General features: G+C 46.2%; 1 protein-coding gene across 4 annotated transcripts in view; it reads left to right on the top strand.

The window, feature by feature from the left end:
• The window catches only part of ST6GAL1 (ST6 beta-galactosamide alpha-2,6-sialyltranferase 1), a 32739-nt gene that overhangs the window by 5779 nt on the left and 7146 nt on the right, over positions 1-19814 (top strand). The window contains exons 1-4 of one of the 4 annotated variants that reach the window (XM_010568242.1): positions 8963-9026; positions 10907-11034; positions 12172-12853; positions 16712-16809. In XM_010568242.1, coding sequence (XP_010566544.1) covers positions 12223-12853; positions 16712-16809 — 729 coding nt within the window. In that variant the 5' untranslated portion in view covers positions 8963-9026; positions 10907-11034; positions 12172-12222. Of the gene's footprint in view, positions 1-8962; positions 9027-10906; positions 11038-12171; positions 12854-16711; positions 16810-19814 lie in introns of those variants that run through there. The other 3 variants (XM_010568244.1, XM_010568241.1, XM_010568245.1) reach the window with 3 other exon arrangements.

Raw genomic sequence — 19814 nt, forward strand, 5'->3', positions numbered from 1 at the left:
CCCCCCCCCCCCCGATTTTTTACGTGTGCTTTTTTGAGCTTCCCTTTAGCATTTACTTAGTGAAGAAGATGAAGTTGGGATTGGCAGTGCTATGAAATGGCTGACCTGAGGACAGAACTGACTGATATGGTGAAATGCTGGAAGAACTTCAATATTTAAACAGACCAATTGATGATATTATAAAAAGAAGAATTGCAGTACAGATAAACTTGGGTTTCTCTTGCGGCATGAACTCTGCGAATTAATGCTGTTATGTGTGTGCTCATCTCGGGGCTCTCCAGCTCTTATGTACTAGGAAACAGCTCCATTTTTAGCAGTTATGTTTAGAAAACAAGGTGGGGGTGAGGAGTGGAGTGTTGTAACTAGTGATGGAAATTATTGGTGGTTGAGAATGGCCTCTTCCAAAGCCATCTGTCCTAGGCATGACAGATGTCTGACTTCTTTGTTTGGGGGGAGTTTCCTTCACGAAAGAAGTAGTCTGGTGTCTTCATGGCCAGGTGGCACTGAGTGGATGGGAAGAGAGCTGCGTGCTCATCTGCAGGAGTCGAGCTCTTGGCAGCAACGTCCTCCTCCCTATCATCCCTCCTCCAGCATCTCATCCCTTCTTCTAGCGAAGTGCTGGCTGGTCCTGGGGGGAGACAGGGATCTTTCATTCCTCTGGGAGGCTCAGAGAGTTTTTTTAGGTCATGTAAGAGCTCTCTAAGACTGCTGAAATGTGTTGTGCTAAAAGTGGTACAAGAGCCAATATTGAATGGAGGAGATACAAAAATGTCTGGGGCCTTCTTTACTGCTTTAGGGAGTAACTTCTGTGTTTGTTGGAATTGTCTGTCTAGATCTCTTCCTTCATGCTGTAAGTCGCTACCTGGCTTTGATGAGAAACACATTTATGCTGAGATTCATGGGTTGTCTCACTTTTTTTCTGCTTTCTCAGCCACTCTTGTTTGTTTCGTGCACCTGGTTCGGTGCTGTGCAGCGAACCCTGCACACTCAGCTGGTATGCCGTCGTGCTGCGTGCGAGGCTTGCACGCTCAGCCTGTGCTGTTTGCACTTGTGTGCCTGCAGTGCTTTCAGAGGCCGCTCGCAGGTGTGTCTGGCACAAGTGAACAGGAGGGTGGCTGGCTGTGTTTCTCGCCTGGCACTACACAAACCCAGGGAAGGTGGGCTACCGTTAGTGACACTCCGGGACAGCATTATCCTGCAGATTTCAGGAGCTGTTGCTGCTGGGAGTAGTGACCAAGTTATACCTGTCTGCTTGTGCCAGTAAAGCAGTGCCACGGGGTTGGCAGAATGGCTTGTCATCCTTCACAAGTGGAGGCACAGACTCCCGCGTGCATGAAGTTTCTGTGGCCTTAAATACCAGAGGGGAGAGAGCAGCCTGCTTCAAAGGGAGGTGGTGGTTCAGATCCATGGTGGATCCATCTAGTTGCCATCTGCAAGCTCTGCTGCTGGACTTATTTCTGAAGTGCTGACCATAGGAAGCGAGGGATGTGTTTGGGGACAGGAGCTGGGTAGTGCTTTTCAGGCTTTACATGTGGTTTTCCGATAGAGGAAAAAGCACACTAAAAATACTTGGAGTAGGAGATATTAGAGTGGAGAGACACTAAAATGGCCTTTATTGCCTCTCTGAACCTCAGTAAAATTTAAATGTGTTTCAATTTCATAAGTGTGGTGTTTTCCTCCCTCCAGCAACTGTGTAGATTTGTTGCACTTCAGATCACTTGATGTCATGCCGTTAACCACACTGACCCATCACTGGGATGCTGTCAGGGTGTGTAAGTGGGGAAGAAAAAGGGAATTCTTTCTGGCACCATGGAGCAGCCAGATGCATGGCACACTCTGTTTGGGAGCTTATAGCTGGAGCCGGTGCTACGTTGTGCCAGGTCCTCCGCCCCACTGAAGAGTGGGCATCGCAAGCCGTTTTGAGAGGCACCTGTTTGCTCCTGCAAAGCATTCTCTGTGCTGGATCCTTAAGCAAAGGACATAGTCTTGGGTTTGGGTAGGAGGTACCATTGACCCTGTTTTCCTTTCCTAAGCATCTGGGGGGGATGCTGAGGGAAGAAAATAGCAAAGAGGTTTTAAATGAAGGCTTTTTCAGGAAAGTTTCATTAATGTTTTCTGATTTTATAAATACGTATGTGAAACTTTGAGGGGGGAGGAGTGTCTTAAGCTCTTTAAATGTCTTTAAATACATCTAGGCACCCAGATTTGTGCTGTATGTTTATATTGCCTATGATTCATAAAATTGAATTTTATTCAGGCAAGGTCACTTCCCTGGTGATGTTCTTGTGGGCTTATTGACAGTAGATACATTTGAAATGATGCTACAAGGGGATAGTGTTACCAGATGAATAAATCAGAATTGCGTGTAAAAAGCAGAGCAGCACTTGCTGTTACTAACGTCTGAAGTCCAGCCACGCCGTGAGCTCCCTGCGCAAGGACGTGACTCACTGACATGCCTTGGCAAAGCACGTATTTGACATCTGCTACTGCAAATATTTTGACTTCTGAGAACCTGGATGCTGCTTCAACAATGAGCGATATCCAGGACTTTGGAGTATATGGATTCCTGTGTTATCTGCTACCTTGGGTGCTCTGCTGCAGCCTGACACTGAACTTGGATCAGGGCTTCCTCGACAGCTTGTGTTGAGTTATACCTGGCTTTCCTCTGATCACTTCAGTCTTGGTTTAACCAGTGGAGCTGATGATGCGTAGTGAGAGCGGTATCAATTTAGCTTACCTAACACCATGGCTATGGAGAGTGAAAGCAAGCATATTTGGTTTATGGAAAAACATCTGATTATTGTAACATGTTTTTTTCCGCCTCCTTTTCTGTCAAAGACAAAACAGTTAACGGTAATTTTGATGTTTCTATTTGTCTTCCTTGCCTCAAGTTCCTTGCGTAGAAAGGAACTATTTTGATTTTTGCCAGACAAGTAATTGAAGTGCCTCTTAAATAGTTTTTCTTACAATTTCTCTGAAAGTTATTTGCTTTGATGGGCTCTAATGGGTGTCCTTTCTAATATCCTCTTCATTGCTGTTGGGACCTGCCTTTTTTTCTCAGCACCTGATACTTTATGATGAACACTCTTGACATCTGTATGTCTCTCTTATATTATAAAGTATGGATTTCTTAGTGAAAACCAATTTATTTTAAATGTAACGCAAGAAGTGTTTTGCTTAACTTAGAGCTGTTTGAATAGTGCTTTCTGAAGTCGGTGGCCAGAATTCCTATTTTACTTCTCTCCTCCAGTGAAGCTGGCATGGTGGAGTGCTGCTTTTGAGTGCCAGCCCTGCCATCCCCAACAGGGATGAGCTCTGGGTGTGAAGAGGAAAACCAAATCTCAGTAGCGCTGCTGGACTGAAAACTAGCAATGGTAGATTCACAGTTCTGCAAGTTTATTTCACTGTCTTAGGTTAAATTGAATTAGATTCTTCTCTGAGCAAGTTGTAAAGAGTGTGTTGTCCTTGAGGAGATGGAAAGACATTGCACCCACCTGCGAAAGGCTGGTGTCAGAGAAATATTATCCTGAAGGGTAGCATAGCTGCAGCTGGCACAAAGTGTATTTATTGTCCTGGGGCCATGCAATACCAATTACGTGTCTTGGCGCGCAGTGATATTTGCAGAGGCATTAAGTGTTGACCTCCCACATGCCGCTAATTTAAAATGAAGAAGTGCTCCCCTCTCATTTCAAAAGATAAACGATGTAGAGGAACACATGATTGGGAGGGAACAAAGAAGTGATTTGTTTGATTGGAAGGTGTAATGTTCTATGTAAAGTAAATAGTCCTAAATGAGTGATCGCACCCTGGTCTTTAAAGCTGGGGGGGAATTTTCACTGTTGGTGTCAGTGTGGGAATGGTTATGATAAAGCTGACTGATAATGAAAACCTCACTTGTGTGGCAGGTTGACCCTGGCTGGATGCCAGGTGCCCACCAAAGCCATTCTATCACTCCCCACCTCAGCTGGGGGGGCCGGGTATGGGAGGAGAAGCAGCGCTTTTGGGAATTGGTGCGCTTCATGCGCAGCATGATGCACTTTCTTTCTCTTTTAACATGAAACTGGCAATTTTAGAAACTGAAAAGGTTTGTTACCAGCAGTGGTCTCCAAGTATCTTGCTCAGTGAGGCTTCCATGGGCATGTGCCCATGATGAAATGGCTTCTGTGTTGAACTGGACTCTGAAAGCTCCCATGGTGGCTGGCCGACCACACCTGAGTGGGAACACGCTGCCAGAGCCCGGGGCTCGCCTGGGGCATGCCAGCACCCCACGCAGGTGGGGTCTCTTTCCTGTCCATTACTGTTAACAAGGAATATTTGGCAGGTGTCTGTCTGTGGGCTAGGAAGGCAGGTTTTGTAATGGAGAGGTGCTGGTCCCACTAGCCAAGAGCTTGGTCCTGTTTTGGAGCTCGTAAACACGCTGTCCCTCTGGGCGAGTAACCCACCATTGTCTACCGTGGCGTGCCTTGGTAATTATTTTTTCCAGTCCTAAGAGTTAAATTTTCCTTCCATCTTCATGCGTCTGCAAAAGACCCTGCAGTAGCCCGTTTCTGCCTTAGCCAGCAGGGTCAGGGACTGTTACTGCTGGTCCAGGGCAATGGTTAGAGCTTGTGGCTTTGCAGAAGGAAAAGATACGCTTTTTGGTGTTAAACGTTTTCCTGACAGTGTTGGAGTGAAGGGTGGTAATGTGACACGCTTGTCGGAGCTGAAGGTCATCCTGACAGTCTCTGAACAGGTAGGCAAAGGGACAGGAGGACCATCCCTTCTAGAGTCACGAGCTATTAGAGCAGCATGGCTCTAACAGTCCTGTAACGCTGTTTGTTGAATCCCTCCCTTCCCCTCTTGGTACATCGGTGTCAAAGACAGTCCCCGCATGTGTGTGTTTGTGTCTGCTCCTGGTCTGCACAGGAGCACAACAGCAAACAGAGGCTCACTTCTTTGGAAATCTGCTTCTCAGCCCTGTAGGTGCTGCTGGGCATACTGCTGCTTGCTGCAGCCATAACTGTTGGCAAGTCCTTAACTGCAATGAGTTGGCTGGTTCAGATGCCCTGCAGTGGATTTGTCATTGCGTATGTCATACTTGCTAACATAAAGTGGTTTATTAGAGCTGAGCTCCAACAGCACCAAACATGCACTTCATGCCCTGGTATGGGCTGGTCCTGGGCCAGAGCTGTGTGGGCATCCTGCTGGGTCGGCGGGAGCCAGAGGTGGGAAGCCACAGCAGTGTGGGTCACCTCTCACCTTGGGTCTCAGTGGCCAATGGTGACCGTGTGGTTCTGCAGGTGCCTGGCAGAGCATCGGTGGTGAGTGAAAGCAAAACTGCTGCTTTTTAATTAGGGCAGAAGGGAAGGCAGTGTGCTGCAATGCAGAGCCACCCTCCAAAACCAGCACGGGACCTCAGAAAAGAGGGGGAATAAAGGGCTGACACAGCCAGAAATGAAGGCTTCTGCCTTTATTAAATCCCAGTGTTTGTTGACACGTACAACCAAAATGAAACACATGCTTAAACTTTCCCCTGTGCCTCCCCCCCCAAAATCTGTCTCTCCTGTTCTCCTGGAGAATTTTTTTCAGCTGTGACAGCAGCATATTGTTTCTGGCACATGCAAAGATTTTTAATGCAGGCAGGACTAATGGAATGATTTATTTAATTAGCAAGTGACGTGTATAGCTTCTCAACACGTCATCTGAAATTTAACCATGTTCCTCACTTAAAATGCTTCTTTTCCTCATTCTCCACATAAAAATTCCTCATTCGGCACTTTTTTTTGTTTTGTTTGACGGCATTGGAAGCACTTAAATGTATGGCTCAACAGATGTTTTATTTTCACAGCACAGTGATGTTTTGGAAAAAAACCAAGATTGTTAGAAGCAAGCCTTCCCTGTTTATACATTTACAAAATTGAAATACACACAGTTGAATTAACAGGCCAGGCTAAATAAAGTATCAGAGAGATCTTCTGAAACTCCAGAGGGAGAGACCTTTAACTTGAACAAATGTATTACCACCTTTCATCTGATGTATCAAGTATATGAAAAGTACAGTTTCTTCATTTGCAAAAAGGCATGATTGTAGTTTGTGTAATACTATAAAGGCTCTTGATAATTATTTTTTTTTTCCTCAGGACAAGAATAGGGAATTTAAAGAGCAGATGTGGATTCAAGGTCACTTCTCGAATGCTACTTTTTTCTCCTCTTCAGTTTCCTTGGGTATGTTATTTTATTTTGAATGGAGGGATTTCTGTCCTACACCTCTATGTATTTCCTCTTTAGGTATCCTCTTTTCACACACTTTCATGTGAACTCATTCTGCCCCTGCTACCAGCCACAGGCGCTTTACAGAGGGTGCTGGGTGGAGGAAAGGGTCAGTACCGAGAATGTACAAAAAAAAAAAAAAGAATAAAAAGGTATAGTTGAAGTATAAAATGTTCATATGGGGGAGCATAAAAACATTCAAAAATACACCAGCAAAAGTTGGGGGCAAAGCTTTACTGCTTTGTATTTAGGCACAGCACAGTTGTGGGTACAGATGGAAATGTATAAATGAAGGAAACCTGGAAAGAAATGTAAATGCTCTACGTTTAAATATGAAATCATTATCACATTACCCCAAAAAAGACTGAGGAACAACTTGCTAAAGTAAAAAGCTTTTGTGCTTACATCAGAGGCAAGAAAACTGCAGGTGAATGATGCTGATATATGAACGGAGGGACCAAGGAGAGGCACAGTGAAACAGGTGGATGTGCCCCCTGCATGTGCCCATCCCCAGGGGTTACATCTCTCAAATCGTTGTTTAAATTAACTTAAAGGTGTTATTTGACGTGATTACATTTCAGAGGGACTCCGGTGGGATCCATTGCTTCAGACCAGTAAACATAATAAAAATAACTAACACCTGTAGAATATGTGAGAATTAATGGAGGAGTCTCATCATCTGTTTGCAGAAGAGTTATGTTTCAAATCTGTCTGCCTGTTTCCTCTTCTCTCATTTTCAGAAGTTAGTGAACCTGGAGAGGAGGAAATAGCATGCTTGAATTTTCAAGGTTTTGCTGAGATTCCTCATCAAGAGCCTCAGGAAAAAAAACCACCCTAAGCTGTCGTGGGATGAGAAAGTTCCCGTCCTGGATTAGTGACTGCCTAGCGGGTGGGAAACCAAGCGGTCAGGTTTCACAACATCACAGAAGTCCCACAGGGATTTGCTCTGATATCTCTGCTGTTAAGCAGCAATAACAGATCTGCAAAGGAGAGGAGGAAGGGCTTAGGTTATGGGCTTGGCTGGCTTTGTCTTCAGAGGGCTGCTGGGACCAGAGAAGACACCAAGCAGCTGCAGAGGGATCCGGCCATCCTGGTGGCTGGGCAGCGCAAGGGCAAAGGAAGCCTAGCAGGGGTAAGATAATGGTCTTTAGTCCTATTTTATTCCTGCCCTCCGCCCTGTGCTGGAGAGAACTCTCAGTGAGTCAGTGCTGCTTGCAAAATATGCTGAAGTCATTACTGACAGCCTAGCGCTCAGGGCTTAGAATTGGTCAGGAAGGGAAATAGAAGTGGAGGAAGTTTTGGAAGGAGAACAAAGCAGCCCTGTTGTTATGTTGCTGCCAGACCACGCGGCCTGAGCGTGTGCAGCTGGGGTGTCCCCGTGCGCCTGCCTTGAGGGATGTTCACACGCTGCTAACGGTGCCGGGGAAGTTGACCCAGAGAGTCAGAGAACACGGGATTCAGCCCGGAAAAGCAATGAGTGGGGAAAGGAGGGTGTTAGGAGAGATGGTGCAACCATGAACAATGTGCAGAAAATGAAGACAGGATTACTGTCGGTGCGATTGGGTTTTCCTGGTGTGAAGCGGAGAGAGGGGAGAGAGGAGGGGTTGTCTCTGCACGGTGCGCAACTGCAGAATTCATTGCCTCAGGCTGTTTGGGCAATGTGCGTTACTTCAAGAAGCAATTAAACGGTGTGCAGAGGGTGGGCATTGGTACAGCTGATGACAGAGCTTTTGGGAAGCTGTGTGCATTTACTGGAAGAGAAATATATTCATATGTTTGTCCATACGTGTTTTCTCTGGGTATCTGCTGTCAGTCACTATAGGAGACAGGTAAGGGCTTGATAGACTTTTTGTTTAATGAGGTGAAGACACTGTTGTTAGCAGTTTTAGGGTAGATCTGCTGTGGGTAGTGGAAATGGGGATGGCCTGGTGTTCTCTGCCAGGGCACTGCTGTCTACAGTTCCCCAGGTGGATGGCAGCGTCTGGGATGCCAGAGGAGGCAGGACTTTCACACTTTTCTGTACTTTGATGATTAAGACATGACTCCAGTGATATACTTGGACAAGAAAGGTTAAGTATAAGAGTGTGTGGACGGGATATAATTCCCTGACTGCCTTGAGGATACTGCATCACTCACTTGTTCTCTGCACAGGATTAATCTACCCCCAGAGGACTTGCTGTGTGGGGTAAGCCTGCCAGCCAGCCAGTGCTGCACCCCACAGCCGCCTTGAGCTCTAGATTTCAGGAAGGCAACAGCTATTTGTTTAAGTGTTTTTATAGGTTTGGGGGATTTTTTTTGTCCTTTCTTTCTTAGTGCTCATAGCTGACACCTTGTGCTTTGTGTAGGTGATAAGTTTGTGTCACCTCCAGAAGAGCACATTTGTACTAACTGCTGCGATACAGAAGCGCACAGAAGTGACTTAGCTAAGGGTGTGGAAAGAGAGCACCACTTGTGGGGTATCCTACCTTGCCTGGAAGAGCAACCGCCTTCCTGCTCGGCAGAAAAGGTTTGCTGGCAGAGTGCTTGAGGGGGACCTCATGTTAGGATGCTACTTGTGCAAATAAAATATATCATGTGAAGTAGTAGTAATAATTAAACTGAACTGCAGTGAACCCTTGGTGAACAAAAGGTACCTTGAAATGTTGTGGCTCTCCTAAAATGTACTTGCTTGCAGAACCTACTTTGCCAACTTACAAATCAAAGCAAAATACCTGTTCACATTGCAGCAGCATGCACAGTCATCAAAGGCAGAGATCACATTGTGCTGAGTGCTGAAGGTGAGTTTTCTAGGTTCCTTTGTGGGGCCCAGGGAGGAGAGGAGGTGTTGTAACTTGTTGGGCATCCTCTGCTGTGTGGCATTGGGAGGAGCATCCCAGCAGGAACTTGCATTGAGCTGTAAGGTTGTTCCACCGCGAAGAACCTGCCACTCCTCTAGATGATCCTAGCCACGGGAAACAAAAGCTGACGATACCAAGATGCGCCTGCTACCACCTACACCTGGAAGCCTGTCAGGAGAGGCTTCTGAATTCAAAAGCATGGCAGAACCCTCCAGGGCCCGGAATGAAGAGCTTCACTCTGCAGGGCAGTGGGGCAGCTGGGCGCCTCCCATGGTGCAGAGGATCTGTGCTGCCCGCGCAGAGCATCTTGGTGGAGTTTCCTGGAAGTGACACCCTCATCTTGTGTAAAGAAGTATAGCATAAATCAAGTCAGGTTGGGGTCTGCACGAAGCATGGTCAGAGGGAGGTGTCTCAGAGTTTTGTACTATGCTGACACTGGACAACTCTATTTTGGTGTTTCTCTCGTGTGCAGTTTGGAAAACCTTGCTGCCTAAGTGTGGTTTGCCTACAGAGCCTCTGACAGCATGGAGGCTGACTCAGTGGTGCTTTCACCTTTAGCAAATGGCTTTTGCAGTCTCCTGCCTTCATGTGGCTCTTTCCATTCCCAAGGGCACCAGGCAGATACCGAGCAGGCTGGCCCACCAGGGTCTCCAGCTGCAGAGGGGACCGGGGGGGAGGCAGGGGTGAGACTGTCTTGCAGAGACCGCAGCAGAAGAGGAACTATAAACAGCACAGGGAACCTTGTGTTAACTGCTCACAGAAGAGAGTGCAGTGATGTCCTGCATACCCTCCCAACAGCCCCCCCTTCCCCAGACTGCTGTACCTCTGCATCTGAGACCATACTGGCCAAAAAGACTTCAGCGTGCCTTTCTAGCACTTGCTTCTCAAGCAAATGAAAAGTGAGATGGTCTGTCAAGGCAGGGGAAATTACTTCAATAGAAGCTAGAAGTACTAGTGCTTCTAGAATTTTGTTAATTTTTTTTCTTAGTTTATGAAGTGGAGGTAGAAGAATGTTTACTTTTTAAGCGGCCTGCTCTGTGAGAAATCAGGATGAGTTCCTTCACATAGTTAAAAGAAAATATAAGTAGTCAGCATTAGTATGCTTTAATAATTTAGTATTTAATCCTATGAACAGTAGCATTTGTAATTTAGCTTATGTGGCATTGTACTGACTCGGAATTTCTGCAAAAGCAAGCTACTTCTTGAATTGTATAACACTGTGAAAGCTCCCTTTCTCTTGCTGCATTTCCTTGGTAGAGTGAAGCTATAAAGTCTAAAATACGTTTTTCTAGTCTGTGAAGACCTGTGGATTAAGATATATGTTGTAAAGCAACTTTTCATACGACTCGCTCCAAAAAAGCAGGGAGTCTTCTCTGCCGTTGCATTTGAGAAAGAGTGTGTGAATTGCCCAAGAATAGGCAGTAAGATATTTCCCTAGGAAAAGGTAGCTTTTTCTTTCCCCTGTTCATTGTGCTAAGCCTCAGCACTGGGACTTTTTCTTGACTGTATTGCTGGTGTGTCCACTGCGCAGAGCATTCTCCATGGAGGAGGCTGTCGGTCTAGTGGGAGCGTAGAGCAGGCAGCCTGCGAACCAGTTCCTGCTTTAGCTGAGAACAGTTTTCAGACTAAGAAGGAAGATGCCCATTTTGAGTGGGCATTTAAGTGTTTAAAAAGCTTATGTGGTGTTTGCTGCTGCTGCTTCCATGCCTGGGTAACAGCTTTTGTAGGACCGCAAGGCTTGTCTGAGGAAATACTTGCTCATCCCCAGAACCATGAGGTTCTTCCATAATAGGTTTTTTTTTTTCCCTCTTTTTTTGCAGGTGTTTCTTGAACTCTTCAGTGTGTCACAGAACTGTTGTGTTTTGCGATATCCTGCTTAAACCCTTGGAAGAAAATCTGCCAACAGCCAGAAATGACCTGAGTTGGAGAGTTGCTGCTTTATCCCCAGGTAGTACATTGGTAGCTCAGTGGCTTCTCAATACCACAGCTTAGCACAGCTTGCTTTCAGCAAGTTGCTGAAGGAGGGAGTTGTCACTAGGGTCTCTCTCTCTAGGATGGGTAGTGATCTGCATGTGTGTGTCTCCTGAGGAGCATTGGGACAGCTGGTGTCTCTAATCAGCTCCCATGTTCTTGGACACATCCTGGAGCAGCCTTGTAGGGAAATGAGCAGCTGCTCTCCTGTATTCTGTGTTCCAGTGTGCCGCTCACGAGCTGGTTATGCCTCAGCATACGTTTCCTACACCAGCCCCTTGTGCTGCCTAGGTTGAATTGGCCTTTGGGCATTCCTGCTATTGAATTGCCCCCTTTTATAACATGATGGGAGCTGGAGGTACCTGCTGATATGAGGCAGTGCAAAAGAGGAGAGGGAATACTGTACAACAGGGTCTGGCTTTGCTTTCTCTGGTGGTAACATACCTTGAGTAATGTTTATCAAAGTGCATTTATGAACCTAAATATGCCTCAAACCCTACTGTGGATTGATTGGCTCCCAGCAGCTGTTGAGTGAGGCTTCATGTTGGGAGTGCGCTCAGCCCACTGCAGGCTTGCAGGAGTTTCCTGTGAAGTTACCAAGTGTGTCAGTACCAGGCTTTTGAAAGTCCCACTGTTCATGAACTCACAGCTTTTATTTCAACAGTTATATGCCTCATTATGTGCTTCCTTAGTGTTCATGCCCATAGTCAAGTAGAAGCTCAGTTCTGGCAATGCTAGTGGTGGGATTTGGATATTGGCTGGATGGGATGGGAAGTGAAGGAAAGAGAAGTGGAGACTTACCCTGCTGCTGGTATGGTACTGGCTGTGTTAAGCTTGACTGTCACCTGTGGAAGGGAATAGAAAAAAGGTTTGAGTGGCAGTGGCCTCAGATCACCATTACATAGCATGCAATGGCTAATAGGCAGCTGAAGTCTTTCCATTTGATGTTTGAGGTGATGGACTTTGAAATGAGATCTTTAAACAGCCTGAAATTTTAAAATTACCCCTATGTCCTCCCTCTCCCCTCCCATTGCCCGCACACTGATGTTTATAACTTTAAAGATACACAGGCCTGTGCACGCAGCCCTGACTTAGATGTGTTCTTCTCTCCCAGGACCAGCTTCCTGCCCTGTGTTTAGCATCCCATTTGGATGCACCGTACACTATGGTTCACATCAATGTGTTGAAAAAATTGATGTTTGTTCTCGTGGTGATACTGGTAGCGCTGACAGTTTGCTTGTGGAGAGAGATGAGAAGAAGCTACTATGTTCCTTTCAAGACCGAGAATGATGATTCGCAGGTTCACAGGACTTCGGAAAAGTGGATCCCACTTAAATCACAGGGCCTCTTCCATGAAGCAGCCAGTGAACTGGGTCAGATACCCAAAACATGGTTTGGTAACCACAACAAAGTAAAAGGCAGCACCTCTGGAACAGCTGAAAAGTCCAAGAAAGCAGCAGACTCTGTGAAGGTATGGGATAAGGACAGCTCATCCAGAAATCTCATACCCAGGTTGCAGAAGGTCAGAAAAAACTACTTGTCCATGAACAAGTACAATGTGACTTACAACGGGAAGAGGAACACTGCTAAACTCAGCCCAGAGAAGCTGCTCTGCCAGCTACGGGACAGGGTGAATGTGAGCATGATACAGGGATCGGATGGTCCTTTTGATACCTCTGAATGGCAGCGATACCTACCAGGGAAAAGCCTCAATGAAACAGTGGGCCGCCTGGGTCGCTGTGCCGTTGTGTCCTCAGCAGGGTCTCTGAAATCATCTCATTTGGGACAAGAGATAGGTTGGTATCTTTCTATTAGCATGAAGTCAAATAACATTGTTTTATAACTGACACTGAATAGAAGTAACCTACTGTCGTGCTCTTACCAATAAGTGACTGGTGTGGTCACAAAGGTGTTTAAAATAAGTTGAAATATTATCCTTGAACTTCTTCTAGAGTTAGTGAACATAACAGACTAGGAAGAGATGGGAGTAATGATCAGATTCTCCCTTTCTTTCTGAATGTACACACCGCACAGTGTAGGCTGCATCAGTGCCTGTGAGCCTTGGACCTTGGGTGGACCAAAACGAGCGAGCCCCAAGGGAGCGGAAGGGTTGGGTTGAGCTGAGAGGACATGACGTATGTGCAGTTAGTTCTATTCCAGCTAGTCCTTTCAATTTTCATGATCGCATTGGCATCACTAGAGGGTAGCACTAATACCGGATACCAGGGAGAGGTCATGGTTCCTAAAGTGTTTGTTTATTGAGAGGGTTTGCGGTGGGTCGAGTAATGCCAATGCACTCATTGCACAGTCAACAGTCAAAATTTTTCATTCAGAAAGACTTCTTCAGAGAAGTAAAACAAAACACTAAAGGGGAAAAAACCCCACTGGACACAGCCCTGAGCAATCTGCTGTAGCTGACCCAGTGTTGAGCAGAGGGGCTAGGCACAGATAATCTTCATAGGTCCCTTCCAGCCTTAGTGACGCTGTAATTCTTGCTCATGGCTTTCCAAAAGTGGCACTGCTTCATTCTGAACCACAATGCAGTGGCTGAGTTTGAGTGGTCCAGGAGACCATGGAAAAATTTTACAGAGCTTTATTTTATCTCTTCTTTAGACAAAGTTTGGTGATGCTTTGCAAAGTCTTATCTGACCATATTTATCTGCGGTTAATGCGTTAATTAATAAATGCTGAAGCATTGGTCTTGTACCATGGATTATAAAGTAGCATGTTCTGATACCAAAGCATTTTGAGTCTTCAAGAAAGCAGCATGCAGGGGAAACCAGCTGTCCAGCCTTCAACTCAGGATTTTGTGCCTGGCAGAAAATTCTCCTGTGCCTTCAGTTCCCTCAGCTTTCTTCACTGATTGTTGTTTGAGGCTCAGTTAAGATTCACACTTGGCTGAACTGCAGCTTCACTGTAGAAGTTTTAAAGCCTATGAGTGTTCTCTCCAGTGGAAATTGTTTGCAGGCTTCAGTGTGTCCATATGTTCTCTGTTGGATCAGGCCCCTTTGGCCTGCACTTAGCTGCAAGTAGCCTTCATCCTCTGAAAGAAGTAGATAGATAGCTTTTAATACATTATTCACGGACAACTTGGGCAAAGCCTTCAGAATCATAGTCCCCAGATACTCATGGAAGGGGTCAGGGTTTTGTTCTGGTACTCGCTCAGTTCTCCCCCAAACTCCTCTCTGCTCCACAGGGCAGGTGGGCAGGCGCTAGAATGAGGTTGAACAGTCTGAAGTGTGTTAAAATGCCATGAAAGATGCAATGAGAAAGATAGTGGCGGTATGAACCAGGATAGCATTACCTTCTGGTAAAAATTACAGGTGGGCGTTGGTTGATGTAATTGTTTCCACCTCTTAGGAGCGTTTGAGGCTAGGTGGGTCAAGACTTGGTAAGCCAATTCTGACTTTTCCTTTGAGTACCTGTCTTGGCTTGTTTAGGTGCCTCATGAAGTTCAGTAGCTAAAGGTTTCCGCAGAAGTGACCTTAACACCCTCCCCTGACACAGCTGGCTTGTGTCTTTGTTAGACTCCTGCATACGGATACAACTGCTTGCTCCTCCATAAGGGGGCCCTCTCGAGAGCTGAGGGTGGCATTTACAGCGTGTTGGAATGCAGTCCATGCAAGCACTGGGTTCGGTATCAGAGCAGCCAAGAAGTGCGACGGGCTGTGTTCTGGCTGCGATGCAGCTGAAAGGGCGTCAGACGTGGAAAGCCATTTCATTGTTCCTACGGCCGGCCTCAGAGCCTGTCCCCAAAACTGAAGCACCAGTTTGTTCCAGATCGCAAGGGATGGATGCTGGAAAGGTCACTGTGTAATGTGCCTGAGGCGAATGCTGTTAACCCTTGCTGGTGTCCCTGCCTTGCGTTCCTTGCACCTGGGTCACAGGCTTTAACCTTTCTGCTCAAGCAGTCATCTCTGCTAGTGATTCTGCAGAGTTTTCGGCACTTGCAGCCTTGAGCTGGGCAGAGTGAATATCAAAGGATTCAGGAGTATTCAGTGTATTTTTGTACAGTTTTTTTCCTAGTTTTGACCTGATGTATTTCCAGGTAGGAAAAGCTGTGGTTTTGTTGGAGGAAGGTGCCAGAAAGGTACTAAATCTGACAGGCTTAAAATGAAGCATTTGCGTAGATGAGCACAATGGATTGCTCAATTATTGTTCCAGGAAATATTTGCTCTGTGTAATCATGTTAAGATATCAAACGAGCAAGTAGTCAATGTAAGGGAGGCTGGCAGAGCAGAACGGGGAGAAGCTTGTAAACAAGCAGCTTGTATCTTACTGGGCTCTTGGTGTTATTGAAGGTTATGAATTGCCAGTGAAAAATCTGATATGAGAAATACCAAGTGCCACGCAACCAACTGGAGACAGAGTGCTTCAGAGAGCCAGCTACTCTGCCTGTGCAGTCATTAAACACCCCTTTTAAATGCAAATTTAGGGCATAATAATGCTTGGTGTCTGGCTGAAGTTATATGGGGAAATTATAACCCTGTACTCTATTGATGCAAGGTAGGATGTGGAGCTGAGAGTCTGTAGTGGTAACTACAGAACTGCTTCTCAGTGTGGACACATTTTTTCAGAAACATCACCTTTCTGGGTTTTTTGTGTTGCTTTGGGAGGGCTCTAAACAAGATCTACTTGTCTTTGAGAATAAAGTAGCTGAGAAACTAGTCTTCACTGCCAGTGATTACCAATCCTCCAGCATTGCTTGTGAGAACACACCTGTTTTCAAGAAAATGATCTTGAAAAGACCTGGTTCTGGACCAGGCGAGCCCTTCTGCCCTGGCTGGGGACTTGGCAATTCCCCACAGACCCCAGCTGCCGCTGCCGTGAGCTGTGGTTGTGTGGCCTTAGCGCAAAGGCAGGGAAGTTGATCCTGTTCCTTTAACTCAATGCCTCTGATCACGGGAAAGGTTTCCTATCCAAATCTAGCCAAGAGGTATGGAGAAGCCAGGGTGACGGGCACGAACGCCTTCTGTGCCGCAGCAGCAGCCTGGCTCTGTGACATTACAGCAGCGTGGCCGGCTGTGCTGAGGCAGAGGAGGGTGCTGGAGGAGTGCTGTGCTATCTTAAGAGATGATGCCAGCAGAGGAGAACGCAGTGAATCCCAAGGCATGTAACAAGCTGTGCCTGTAAATGCACAGCGGTGGTTTTATTTCTGTAACGTGGGAGGTATGCTGGCAGGCTGAAGTCAGCTTTGCTTTCTGCTGTGGTTATTATACACGTTTCTCGGGCTGGTCAACCTCCAGGCTGTAAGAGAGGACAGTGGCTTGCTGTTATTTCCTAGTTCCTTAGTTTTCAGCCAGCCACGTGGTAAATTAATTGTATATCGGTCTATCTGCTGGTAAAGTGGAAGGAAGAAGAGAGAAGGGGGAAGGAGATGCTGAACTCCTCCGTGCAGAGCAAATGCTAGGGCTGCTCTCAGCCTGCCAGTGGATTGTAGTTTAAAAAAGTGGATTTTTAAAAGTGTATTGATCACTAAGTTAGACTAACAACTTCTTCCACAGAATCTGGCTTGGTACTTCTAATTATTACGTGGAAAGCCGGGGACTAGCCAGATAGTATTAGAAATGCAGGTGAATAGCCTATTACACATCTCTTCTATCACTCAAAAACCAGTTGTTAGCTTACAGGTTTTCACTCTGTTTTGCTTTCAGATAGCCACGATGCTGTTTTGCGATTCAATGGGGCTCCTATCAAGGGGTTTCAAGAAGATGTGGGGCAAAAGACAACAATTCGTCTTGTGAACTCCCAGGTAGGTCTGACTAACATGTGCCAAATGGGCCAAGCGTGGCAGAGCTGTGTACCTCCCCTGTGCTGCCTGGGAGCTGAGCAGCAGGCTGAACTAACAACATCCACGGGGCTTCTGCATTCATCTGCTGCTGGGAGGTCTTTAAAATGAAGTTGGGGAGAACAGGGCTTTCTATCCAATTTCTCCTGTCCCTAGCAGATAGCCATAGGATGGGAACATCTTTCCTTTCTGGGGGACAGCTGGTAATTCTGAGGTTACTGCAGTTAAACTAGCACGTGCTAGCTAACGTGCAGAAGCCTGCTTGCAATTTACGGCAGGCACAAAGTAATTTGATTTTTGTCTTGGCTTGAAGCCTCATTGTTAGTACAGGAAGGCCAGCTGCATGCTTGCTGCTGTGCTTTGGGAGTGTGAGGCAGGAATGACACTGCAGCTCAGCTAACACTGCTCAGCAGACTGAGGGGTGCCAAGAGACAAGTTGTGTCTGCCCCGGAGATGGGTATGAAGAATGAAGGAAGTTTACGTGGCTTTTAATAAAAGAACAATACTTCTTTTCTGCCCAGCGATTCTGCAGACCCTTAGATAACGCATTAACCAGGGCTGTTCAATGGCTGAAGACAATTGGCAAAGGACCCACCTTTAAAGCTGTAGCCTGCACACAGCGAGGAGAGGATAGGGGCTCTGGTGGCAGTTGGAGGGTCCAGGACCTGATTACAGAGCATGACAGAAAGTACCTTTAATGCAAGGCGTTGCTTACCGAGTTAAATTTTCTCTGACTGGGAGCTCTTTCTAGGTATGAGGCTGTATGTCTGCTAATTTTCTTTGGACTTCAGTAGGCTTTGAAGCAGACTCTTGGTGGTTAGGAACACGTCTAGCAATACATTAGCAGGGTTAGTATGCCACCTGTTCAGGAGCAGAGTGAGACCCACAACAGAGACTATCGCTGCTCTAGGTACATCTCAGATGGTGTTTGCACCCTACTTCCATGTGTCTGTTACCCCCCATGTTTGCCCATTTCAGGGAGAGAAATTTTCAAGTGTGGACATGCAGAGAGAAGAGGAAATCACAGTAGTGCGTGCTGGTGAGGGAATGGAGTAGGACAGTAAGTATGGAATAGGCCAAGGGCCCCTGAATGAAAGACCTGGTGCAGCATTGCAGCACAGAGTATGAGCACCTCCTCACCCAGGAAGAGGGGGAGGAGGCTGTAGGCACATGAAGACTGGGCGAGCGAGTGGGGGAGAGTTGGGGGACTGAGGCGTAGCTTTTGTACTCCAGAACCGAAAAGGCAGTTTGCTTTCCTCACCCCAAAGCTAAGATTTATAGGCCTGGAGTTTTCTCATCTGCCTCTGTGTGAGGAGTCCATGGGTGCTGCCGTGTAACAAGGTTTGAAGTTTCTCAAAGCAGCAAGTAGGAGCTTGGCCATCCTCTTCAAAGGCAAGACGCGGAGCTAGCTTGTAACCAGTTTCCCTAGTTCATTTTGTGTGTCTTTTGAAATACATTCTTGCTTCTTGTGTGAATGCTGTTGCTACCTCTTTCTGCCCTTGGGTCTCGCCTTCTCCCCTTGCTACCATGCTCTGTTCTGCTGCTTTCTGCATCTCGATTCCCCTGTGTTAAACCACCAGTCAGATGCTGGACGGTTCGTCCTTTCTGAACCAATCTGGTTTTTAGCAGACATATCTGGCTGCTGACATCCTTCTTCCTCTGCCCTGTTTGACCTCTCCATTTTTTTATCTGTCCCTTCTGTGTGTGTTTTTATGATGTCAGATAGGTGTTATCACTTAAGAAACCTTTCTTTGGAGGATGTGCTCATTGCCAAACTTACTGTGATATGAAACCAGCAAAAACATGTACATGACCTGTGTGATACTAGGGTTATCTGCACAGAGAGGAGGGTAACTGTGTGATTGTACAGCTGTAATATAGCAGTAATAGCTCTCCATGTGGATGCTCTTATTTTGGACAAAGTGTAGTTACAGCCACGTCATTATAGTGCTTCTGTTCTTCACGCAGATCAGCCTGCAGCCATGGGTTTTTCATCTGCTGCCATCCCTTCTGAACAGAGACACCAGCTAAGAAAACTTCAGTTGCAGGGAGAGCAAAGTTGTTCCAGTTATTAGAGTTAACTCAAAGTTAACTCAAAATGCAGCATTGATCTAGCTGCTGAACAGGGCAAAAGATGCTCTCCATGTGAATAGTGCAGCGTCTCTCTTCTGGAGTTTCTAAGCTGAACAGCTCTAATTGCAGTCCCTGCTATCTTCAGGAATCACTGGATTGGGAGCCTGGTTTTCTTCTGTGTTTTTTATTTGCACTTTTAATGGTTCAGTGCTGTTTTAGTCATGGCAACATCATTTTAACCTTCTTGTTAGTAGGGTTGCCTGATCACACTTTGTTTTCAGCTTGCTGCAGGAGCTGCACCTTGCAGAGAGCTCTTGCAGGCATCAGGTACTAGCTGGACAAGCTGTAATTTGTTCTTGTTCTGGGTTTGGCTTTTCTTGTAAGTGGTCACTGGGAACAGGGATGGGATTGTGGCTTGGCTGCTCTTATTTTGGCTCTTACTATTGATCAGTCCTCAGCCCATTCCCAAAATTAAGCAAATGGGATCTTCTGAATCTAATATGTCAAAACTAGTCTGTATTGAGTAGTATCCCTTTGGCACATGTGGCCAGTGGCCCTAAGTTGCTTAATAATTATTTTAAGATATTTTTCTGTAATTTGGTGACCAGTCTCTAGCACATATCTGGCATGGATGGTTTTAACAGTAGAGTGGGGTATCTTGTGCATCTGTGTTCATAGGGAAAGATCAATAGATTGATACTGGTGGGAGGGGGGGAAATTTGGGATCCTCAGATCTGAGGATAGGCTTGTAGGTCCACCAGCTTGGTAGCCATTCTAACTAAAGAAATCCTTTAACATTACCTTGCTTATTTTCTTAGACCTTCACTGGTTCATCAGTACTCCTTCCTTTTATGGCATGTTTTCCTGCAGTCTCACGCAAGGCATTGATTTGCCCT

Source organism: Haliaeetus leucocephalus, unplaced genomic scaffold, assembly GCF_000737465.1.
Source record: "Haliaeetus leucocephalus isolate CR32 unplaced genomic scaffold, Haliaeetus_leucocephalus-4.0 Scaffold240, whole genome shotgun sequence".
NCBI lineage: Eukaryota > Metazoa > Chordata > Aves > Accipitriformes > Accipitridae > Haliaeetus > Haliaeetus leucocephalus.